Source organism: Geosmithia morbida, assembly GCF_012550715.1.
Source record: "Geosmithia morbida isolate 1262 chromosome Unknown scaffold_14, whole genome shotgun sequence".
NCBI classification, from domain to species: domain Eukaryota; kingdom Fungi; phylum Ascomycota; class Sordariomycetes; order Hypocreales; family Bionectriaceae; genus Geosmithia; species Geosmithia morbida.
Genome location: NW_023336201.1, coordinates 229,598 through 239,877, shown reverse-complemented (window position 1 = coordinate 239,877; position 10,280 = coordinate 229,598). Strand labels below are relative to the sequence as shown.

Genomic DNA, 10,280 nt, shown 5'->3' with positions numbered 1-10,280 from the left:
GGGGGTAGAAGTCGGGAGATGGATTTTGGTCTATACCGTGGGCGAGACACGGTATAGACTTTTTTTTTTCTTGCTTTAAAAGAACAAAAAAAAAATTTTAAAAAAAAATCTTGACGAGAAATAGTTGAATAATACCATGAATGGTACGAAGTGGTTTTTTGCTCTTTTTTCCTCTCTTCTTTTCGAAGTGTCTCTCTTGCCTTGCAACTTGTATGTACAATACACTGCTGTGTATGTCGTTGCCATTGCTATTGCTGTCGCTGCTGTTGATGACTGTCTCTTCTCTTTCCTTGACCGTCCCTCTTGTCGAATCTTCAAGGTCAGAGTCAAGGTTTTCTTTGGATAGAAATAGGCCCATGAGACGAATCATGGCCAGTGACATGTGGGAGGGGGGGGAAGCATGTTTAAGCATAAATATGCTTCTTTTTTACCTTGAGAGACATGGCCCCATCGCGATTCGTCAATGATGGCGTGCTGGCTCCCGAGGGGGTTTAATGTGGGTTCGTTCTGAAGTGATACCCATGTACAGATGATATGTATATGACTTGTATTATACATGTCAGCTTACCATGAGGATATGGACGGCTGACCTGGTCAAGAATGCTCATGAGCAAGAATTGGTTGACTGTGCAAGTAAGAGTTGACTGTGATTTATATATGCCTATATGTATGTATGTATGTATGTATGTATATATATGTATGTATGTATACGTATGTATGTATGTATATATATGTATGTATGTATATGTATGTATGTATGTATGCATGTATGTATACGTATGTATATATAATATATATATATGTGTGTGTGTGTGTATTGACAAGAGAATCGTCAACTCACAGATGAAAGAGGGTAGCAGGTTGAGAAGACCAGACAAGTTACCTACCACCTACTGATACTCTCATAGATACTCCTCCCCGCACTAATGGTTTATGAAATGATAGTACAAGTTTTTTTTTTTTTTAAAAAAAAAAGAGTCAAGAAAGGACCAGAAACGGCATCACCGACTCCCGTGCTCCCCCACACCCCCTTGCAAGCCAAAAAGACCGAGCCCCAATGACAGCCCGTCCACAACTCGTACTGTATGCAATCTCCCATCCCCCACGATGGATTCCGAGTGCCATGCATCAACCGTCCTAGCGCGCATCTCGTTCCCATCGTGTCGCTAGGGGCCTAGGCGAACCCGCGCAGAGTTTTGACCATGCCGCGCTCTACAGTTCACTCCGGCGTCTAGAAGTGAGAGAGAGAGAGTGTGTGTGTGTGAGAGAGAGAGAGGTACGGATAACGGTGTATTGGCTTCTAGGACGGCGTCATCCTTGGCATGGATTGTGCCATCGTCCTACTCTTTTTCACAACATCATCATACGTACAGATCTGCTGTACTCGTAGGGAAGAGTGGTGGCAGTAAGTACCGTCACCACGTCCAACGTCGTAGTCTTGGTTCCACCGGGAGTCGATACTGCCTGGTTAGGTGATGATGCAGGCACCATCATAACCTTGGCATTGCCTGGTCGTCCATCGCATGTCCTCTTTCCTATATATGACTCTTCCTTCTTCTCCTCCCTCTCCTCTTTCCTCTCCTTCTCCCTCTCCTTCTCTCCCTCTCTTCCCACCCCTCTCTCCCGGTGCCGAGCTACATCGGGTGTCATCTTGCTCTTCAACGACCCGGTACGCATAGACGAGAAGCGTGAGACCGAAGCCGTCTGTGGACGATGGAAGCTGTCCGTAGCTTTGGCAGAGGCCTGGCCGGTGTGCCGAGGAGCATCGCCGGGGCGCCGAGGCGCATGGCCGAGCTGGGGCCGACGGGCGTGGCCAGGGCCGTGGTCAACTACCTGGCGCCGCCGCCGAGCAAGGCCGACGACGGACGCGACCAGTGGCCGTCGCGGGCGTCGTTTGTGCTGGCCTGCATGGGTGGGTGCGCCGGCATGGGCAACCTGCTGCGCTACCCGTCGGTCGTGTACAACAACTACGGGCTGCAGTGGTACATACCGTACCTCCTGTGCGTCTTCCTCATCGCCATACCCGTCCTCATCCTCGAGATCGCCATCGGCAACGCCTACCGGGGCGGGTCCGTGGTGGCCTTCAACAGCCTGAACCACCGGACAAAGGGCACCGGCCTGGCCATGCTGTACATCGGCTTCGTCGTCGGGCCGTACTTCGTCGCCAACCTCGCCTGGATCATGATCTACTTCCGCAACTCCTTCACCAGCCCGCTGCCCTGGGCCGGCCGGGCGACGGCCTTCTACGAGGACGTCGTGGCCATGACGCCGCTCCCCGTGCCCGGCGAGCTCAGCCGCGACGGCAGCGGCATCGTCAGCTGGGTCCGCTACGTCGGCACCGACCTCCTGGGCGAGACCGTCGGCTGGACGGCCTTCACCTGGTTCCTCGTCTGGATCTCCATCTTCCGCGGCTGCGGCCTGACTGGTCGCGTCGTCTACTTCACCATGGGCCTGCCCATCTGCATCGTCATCATCCTCATCGGCCGGTCGTGCTCGCTCCCCAACGCCGCCGACGGCGTCAAGCTCTACTTCGCCACCTGGAGGAGCGGCGCCCTCACCGACGGCCAGCTCTGGCAGACGGCCATGGGCCAGGTCTTCTTCTCCACCGGCGTCGGCTTCGGCTACTTCACCTCGTACGCCTCGTACAACCGCAAGCACTCCAACGCCGTGGTCGACTCCATCCTGGTCGTCAGCAGCAACGTCATCTTCGAGAACGCCGCCGCCTTCGCCGTCTTCGGCGTCGTCGGCTTCCTCGGCATGCACCCGGACCCGGCCGAGCGCCTGGGCAGCTTCACCGTCGGCTTCCTCACCCTGCCCGAGGCCGTGGCCAAGATGCCGGCCGCCAACTTCTGGGCTGTCATGCTCTTCTTCACCCTCATGGTCCTCGGCTACAGCTCGGCCTTTGCCATGCTCGACGCCGTCGTCACCCTCGTCACCGACGCCAAGCCCAGGTGGAACCGCACCGCCGTCGTCACCTCGGCCGTCGTCCTGTCCTTCCTCCTGTCCCTCCCCTACTGCGCCCAGTTCGGCTACTACCTCCTGACCGGCATCGACCGCTGGATCAACGACGTCGCCCTCGTCTTCGTCGTCTGGGCCGAGTGCGTCTGCTCCACCACCGTCTACCGCTGGCACGACATCGTCGACCAGGTCGGCCTCCCCGCCTTCTCCGTCTACAACTTTGGCTTCTTTGGCGGCCAGGTCATCGGCGTAGCCGTCGGTCAGTCCGTCGGTCCCGACGCCGGCGCCGGCGTCGGATTCGGCATTTTCATCGTCTCCACCGCCGTTGCCGTCTTGATATCCAAGACTCCCGAGACACGTGCTCCTAGTTTCTGGTCCAAGAATGTCTTTACCTCTCGCTTCTGGTACATGGCATTTTACTCTGTAAGCTTTCTTTTCCCTTTTCTTTTTTCTTTTTTTCTTTCCTATTTTTTTTCAATCTCCCTCTCTCCCTCTCTCTCCCTCTCAAACCCATTCCTGACCTGTTTAATATCGTAGGGAAACCAACTCCGGGACGACCTCAACCTCATCGTAGGCCAGGGCAAGAACTGGAAGATCCCCGTCTTCTGGTCCCCTCTGGTGCGGTACATTGCCGCGCCGGCGCTGGCCATCGTCTTCAGCTTCTCCTACCCTGCGTTCTACCAGCTGCGCAACGACCCCCTCCACGTCTTGGGCTTCGGCGTCGCCCACATCGGCATCGTCCTCATCCTGTGCGGCTTCATCCTCCCCAAGTGGTACGACGTCTTCATCCCGCCCGCGCGCAGGGGAGAGGGCAAGTTCCACTTTGGGGCCCAGGTCGAGGCCGACCAGGAGGAGATGGAGCGGAACGTCGCCTTGGAGCACGGGGCCGCCCGTCTCGAGTCTGACCATGTGGATGTCGTCGATCCGAAGCGTGGGACCGACCATCTGAGTGCCAGTGTGTCGAATGAGAAGGATGCTGCCAAGTGAGAGGATAAGTGCTGCGTGTCATGTGCCTGGGTCCTCTCCTTTGGTCGATTTTTCCTTGTTTCTTTTCTCCTCTATCATACTTCTCTTGCAATCCTCTGTCCCATTCACGACATCAGGACTTGACCGAACAATATCCCTTCACGATGAATCTGCATATGCAGTGACGGTCGATGTATAGACAGACATGTTGATGCTGATGTGTTGTTCGTTGGCTTTAACATGACGTTGTGTTCCTAGTCACGACGTCTACACCTCCCTTGTCGATACATGCACCCCACGTGTATTCTATACAATATATATATTCAAAAGTACCAAAATATACATTATTTAAAACTATATCCAAATATATTCAAAACCGTCCCTCATTGGAAAGTAAGCATCATATGCAAAGAGAAGAATGTCAGATTGTCAGACAATTGCCAGATTGACATGGATATAGAAGATGGGAGAGAGAGAGAGAGAGAGAAAGCATAAACATGTACAGGGACGAGAAGAAAAGAAGCGAGAAAAGACAAGACAAGAGAAGAAGGTTAGGCAAGAGACAGCAGGGTATCATTCCAATATGAATATCAGAATATAAATCAACAAAACTTGGGGACACGAAAAAAAGTAAGGAAAAGTGTGTAAGAGAGAGTTAGAAAGAGGAAGAGAGAGAAAGTTGGAGAAAAGAAAAGGAGAAAGAGAGAGAGAGAGAGAGAGAGAGAAGGGGGGGGGGAGAATATCAGAGAGTAAGAGAAATCAACCGTGTCGATGCTCGGGAATCTGCAAGGTAGTCTGATGTTGCAGCGGCGCAGGATCCCCCCCCGGATTAGCAATCTTCTGCAGTTCGAGATCCTCATCTTCAGGCTTGAACGCTGCCGCACCATCCTCCGGCTCTTCATCGGCGACGGCAGCACCACATACGCTGACCCCCTTCTTCCTCTGCGTCTTCTCGATCCGCTGCATGATGTCGACATCGGTGGGGAAGTATATCCGTCTTATGGCCTGGACGACCAGCTCGAGGACGAGCAGACACGTCAGGCCGAGCAGGACGAGGGTCCACCAGATCAGGGTGTCGCCAAAGTTGTGGACGAAGGTATCTGATACGAGGTACGTGTCCATCAGGGGTTCGAAAGTCTCGGACAGGCAGCTCAGCCACATGAACCATCCACCTACTGTTATGATGAAAGCTCCTGCCACGACGGCGGTTTTTGTATGCATTTCAAGGAGCCTTTTTTTTTGAGAGAGGAGGGGTCAGGTCAGTTAAGAAAGGATCAAGCAAGTAATGAATGATGAGTACGAAAGAAGAAGAAGAGTAGGGAATAAGAGGGGGGAATGAAAAATGAAAAGAAAAAAGGGCGGAACAGAGGAAGGAAGGACAACAAGAGTTAAATAGAGGGTTGAAGAGAAACCAGAGGATAAAGAAGAGGGGGGGGGGAGGAGTAGGAAGACAGAGAAGAGAGGAGAGAGAGATCAAACATACATCAGCTTAATGTTAATAAACATGACACCGACGGTAAAGCAGACAGCCCCCATAGCATAGAGGCTGGTATCGTCCGTAGACCGCATCTTCTTGTAAAACGTCCAGGTAGGATACCAGCTGATGACGCTACCCAGGCATCCCATGACTACCCAGCCTAGGTACATGCCCGGGTTGAAGCCCAGGTTCTTCTGGCCAAAGGTGTACAGCTCCGGCACGCTCAGGAGCGTGTCGGCCGAGAGGTCCTGCTCGAAGATGCCCGGGACGATGACGGCCAGCGACGTGAACAGGACGTTGAAGACGGTCAGGCTCCACGACTCGTAGAGCGACGTGCCGGTGTAGCCGTTGTACCGCTGGAAGTGCGCCTGCACCAGGTAGAAGAAGGTCTCCTTCCAGAAGGTGGCGAGGATGTACCGTCCCGTCCGGAGGTAGTTCCACCGTCCGTGCACCAGTATCAGCTTCTGCAGGAAGCGGAACTGCGCGACGGAGAAGTCCGAGATGCGCGCCGCCTGCAGCCCCTCGCGCCCGGAGATGCCGATGCCCACCTGCGAGGCGAGTATCATGCCGATGTCGTTGGCGCCGTCGCCGACCGCCAGCGTCATCGTGTCCGGCACGTGCGTCCGGATCGACTGGACCAGGTCCGCCTTCTGCGACGGCGACGCCCGGCAGCAGATGACCGACGACACGAGCACCACCAGCTCGTAGAACAGGGGCGACATGCTCTCGCTCTCGTCGATGGCCGCCAGCGTCTGCCCGTCCACCACCAGGACGCTGTGCGGGATGCTGCCCTCGCCCCGTCGGAGCTGCTCGACCACGTCCCTGAGCGAGGACTCGAGGTCGGTCGGCGCCGCGGCGTCCAGGATGAAGATGGACGAGTACGGCTTGCAGAGCCGGGCCGAGTGCGCGATGTTGATGGCCGTCTCGCGCTTGTCGCCCGTCAGCATCCAGACCTTGATGTTCGCCCGGCGCAGCTTGTCGATCGTGTCCGGGACGCCGTCCTGGAGCTTGTCCTCGATGGCCGTGGCGCCGACGAGGTCGAGGTTCTGCTCGATCAGGTCGCTGGCCTCCTCCATGCGCGCCCGCCGGTCCACCAGGCTCGTCTCGGCCTCGTGGTAGACCTCCTTCCACTCCGCGTACGACGGCTCGTCGACGTACCGGAACCCGTAGAGCAGCGTGCGCAGCCCCTCGCTGGCGAAGTCGTCCACCTGCTGGAAGCACCGCTCGAATACGGCCCCGTCCGACAGGATGGCGCTCTCGTCGACCGTCTGGTCGATGCTGTTCTGGCGGGAGAGGGCCGGGGACCTGGAAACTCCCCGCGAGCCCGCGCCTCCGCGCACGTCCACCGACGCGCGGGGGCTGCGGCCGCGGACGTCTAGGGATGCGCGCGGGCTGCCGCTCCGCTCGGCGGCGCCGTCGTCTTCGCGCATCCTCACCCAGGCCGCGAGGTCGTCCGGCCTGGAGAGCCTCATCATGTCGGACGAGAGCCGCGGGCCGCCGGCGAGCCTCCTGCCGTCGTAGGGGTTGTACGAGTTGCGGCGGCTGAGGGCCAGGCTGCTCCTCCTGGAGGCGGATCCGAGCCCGCCGTCGCCGGCGGCGGCGCCCTGGAAGCTGCGTCGCTGGAGCGCCCTCTCCTGCTCGACGCTCCTGCGCAGGTCGGCGGCGCGGCTGACGTCTTCGGCCTTCTGCTCGGCAATGCTCCGCAGCTTGAGCCGCTCGCGGATGACGTTGTCGGCGCCCTTGCAGATGACGCAGATGCGGCCGTCGGGCATGCGGACGATGATGGACATGCGCTTGCGCTTGCTGCTGAACTCGATGACGTCGAGCACCTCGTACGTCTCCACCTTGGTGGCGCCCGTGTCCGGGTCGGTGGTCTGCAGCTTGATGGCGTTGACGGGCCGGTCGACGACGATGAGGCCCAGGTCGCGGGCGGCCTCGACCAGGGCGAGCTCGTCCGGGTTGGCGGCCTGGTACTCGAGCCGGCCGTCCTCCTTCAGCTCGGGGAGGCAGGTGTGGCAGAGGGCGATGCAGAGGAGGAAGTGCTTGGCCTTGCGGGCGAAGGGCGAGTTGGGCTTGCGCTGCAGGATGTCGAGCAGGTCCTCGGTCCTGAGCTGGGGTTCGGGAGCGGGTGCACCGGGTGTACCGTCGGACGGACGGCTGTCGGCCCGCGCGATGGCGTCCTCCTCTTCCTCGGTGGCGGTGGCGGCGGCGGCGGCGGCGGCTCGCTGGGCCTCCTCCTTGACGCGCTCGTCGTAGCCCTTCTCCTGGATGATGCGGTCGATCTTGTGGACGGTCCAGGAGATGGCGGCCATGCTGCGCCCCTTCCAGGTGGTCAGGTCGTAGCGGTCGCGGGGGCGCTGGGTCGACTCGATCTGCCTCTGCCTGGCCTCCCGGTCCCTCCTCTCGTTCATGTCGTGCAGGAAGGGCAGGCCGACGACGCTCATCTTGCGGAAGCGCATGACGTTCTCGGTCAGGGTGCCGGTCTTGTCGGAGAAGACGTACTCGACCTGGCCCAGGTTCTCGAGTATGGTGGTGGTGTTGACGACGGCGGGGGTGTCGGAGATGGGATCGTACATGTCGGCGTCCTGCAGGAGGAGGTACTGGCCGACCTTGACGATCTCGAGGCTGATGTAGAGCGAGATGGGGATGAGGACGTTGAACATGACGATGTAGCCGAAGAAGATGCGGCCGAACGAGACGCTGGCGTCGTCGAGGTAGAACGAGCGGTCCTCGGTCGGATCCTTCCACAGGTAGTAGCCGCCGGTGAGGCCGGCGGAGAGGGCGAGCATGAAGACGATCTGGACGAGTATCATCCGGTTGACCGACGACTGCATGCGCGGCTTCTTGGCCTTGGCGTCCTTGTTGGCGTTCATGCGGATCTTGCACTCCTCGCCCGAGTTGATGACGAGGCCGATGGCCATGGTGGTGTTGCGCAGGGTCGATCCCCGGTAGACGACGTTGTTCATGGTCAGCGGCAGCGTCTCGCCGTCGACGGTGGCCTTCCCCTCGTAGCTGTACAGGTCGATGTTGGGGTCCTCGGACACGACGGTGGCCTTGGTCGACCTGAGCCCGTCCATGGTGGCGCACCGGTCGAGGAAGAGGGGGCAGGCCTGCTTGCTCTTCAGGTTGGTCTCGCCGTCCAGGGCCATGGTGTCGATGTAGGCGATGCCGTTGGGTCCGGTGGCGTGCAGGAGGGCGATGTCGGCGGGGATGGGGTCGTCCCGGTGCAGGCGGACGACGTCGCCGACCTGGACGTGCTGCCACTGGATCCTGAGCCAGTTGCGGTGGTGATGCTGATGGTGGGCGGGAGCGGCGGCGGCGGCGGCTCCCTCCTCGGCCTGGCTCGCCTTGGCGGCATCGGCGGCGGCGGCGTCGTCCTGCCAGGCCTTGCCGTGGAACTTTGTCGGTCGGTTCTGCGGGTTCTGCCGCACACCGCCGGACAGGACCCAGGCCGGGCTGCGGTTCTCGGACTTGTCGAGCTGGTACCTCCTCCAGTCGTCGTACCCTTCCTTGGCCATGCTGAGGGCGACGAAGACGCCTAGGGGGGCGATGGTGGTCCACCGGCCGACGGTGCTCAGGCCGGGGACCAGCTGGATGATGCCGACGACGAGGAAGTAGAAGTTGCCGAGCTTGCTGAACTGGAAGACGAGCTGGGAGGGGACGAAGGTCCACAGGGTGTAGCGGCTGGAACGGATGAAGTTGCTGATGAACGGCTTGTTGTGGCCGCGACGCTCGTCGAGCAGCCCCCTGGGGCCGACTTCGGAGGGATCGGGGTTGAGAGGCACGACGCGACCGTGCTCGGAGGCCGGCAGGGGTCTGCGGCGCAGGATGGTCTGGATGACGACGAGCTGGTACAGGGCGGCCAGGCTGCGCCGCAGCCTGTCGACGAAGGTGGTGGCGGCGGTAGGCCTGCGCATCTTCCTGGCCATCTTGCGCCGCTTCCGCCTCTCCATGGAGGCGGCGAATCGCTCGCGAACCGACGAGGCGGCGGCGCCCGTCCTGTCGGCGCGGACGGGGGACGCAGCGGGGGCGGAGTCGGGGTGAGCGGATAGGCGCTCGGTGGACTGGGAGGGACCGTCGTCGGCCCGCAGCGGCGGCGGCGGCTGCTGCTGCTGATAGGTGTTGGCCGAGGTCGCCTCGGAGGGTGTCTGGCCATGCTGAGGGTATCGGCGACGGGACTCGTCGTCGGGAGCCGTCATGACGGGCTGAGGGAGGTCATGACGGTCGTCGGCCGGGGCAGCCATGTCACGAGCGTCTTGATGTCAGCATATGTCGGATGAGCACCGTCATGGACGAGTTGTCGACTCGTGACTAAGGGCGACGGCGACGACGAAGACCACCGTTTGGCGTCCGACTCTGGTTGAAGAGGAGGGATGGAGAAGAGGGTAGAAGATGATTACGTTTAAAGAAGAATTTCAAAATAGAATAAAATAATAAAATAATAAAAGGGGGGAAAAAAGAAGAAGGAGAGAGGGAAAAAAGTAGGAGAGTGAAGGTGGAAAAGAAGAAGGAAGAATGTGGAGGTCGGACTGTCGACGACTCCGGCAGGGCGGGCAATGGGCGTAGATCAAAGCGGATGAGAGGAGAGAGAGAGAGGAGGGGGGGGAGGGTTTAGATGAGTTCCGAGACAGGAAGGAGAAGAGTATTATTAGAAGGGAAGAAGAGAGCCACTACCGGAGGATTGAACCAAAACACGCACGCAAGATGGCGGCGAGAGACTGGAGAGTGAGAGGGAATGAAGGAGGAGTCGGCAATGGAGAATCCAGATGGCACGGGGGGGGGGGGGGGGGGGGGGGGGACCAGACCCAAGGACCTTACCAGACCCGCTAATATCTCTCTCTCTCTCTCTCTCTCTCCTCCCTCTTTCTTCTCTTCTCCC

General features: G+C 59.0%; 2 protein-coding genes across 2 annotated transcripts; one reads left to right on the top strand and one right to left on the bottom strand.

The window, feature by feature from the left end:
- Nucleotides 1-1,713: 1,713 nt before the first annotated feature.
- On the top strand, nt 1,714-3,945 carry GMORB2_2675 (solute carrier family 6 (neurotransmitter transporter, GABA) member 1; the record flags this gene model as incomplete). The annotated part of the gene is made up of 2 exons (XM_035464654.1): nt 1,714-3,381; nt 3,496-3,945. The coding sequence occupies 2 exons, from the start codon at nt 1,714-1,716 to the stop codon at nt 3,943-3,945; spliced, it is 2,118 nt and encodes a 705-aa protein (XP_035319324.1).
- A 738-nt stretch (nt 3,946-4,683) lies between these two features.
- GMORB2_2674 (phospholipid-translocating ATPase) lies at nt 4,684-9,645 on the bottom strand (the record flags this gene model as incomplete). Its single annotated transcript, XM_035464653.1, has 2 exons — nt 4,684-5,155; nt 5,408-9,645. The coding sequence occupies 2 exons, from the start codon at nt 9,643-9,645 to the stop codon at nt 4,684-4,686; spliced, it is 4,710 nt and encodes a 1,569-aa protein (XP_035319323.1).
- Nucleotides 9,646-10,280: the final 635 nt, after the last annotated feature.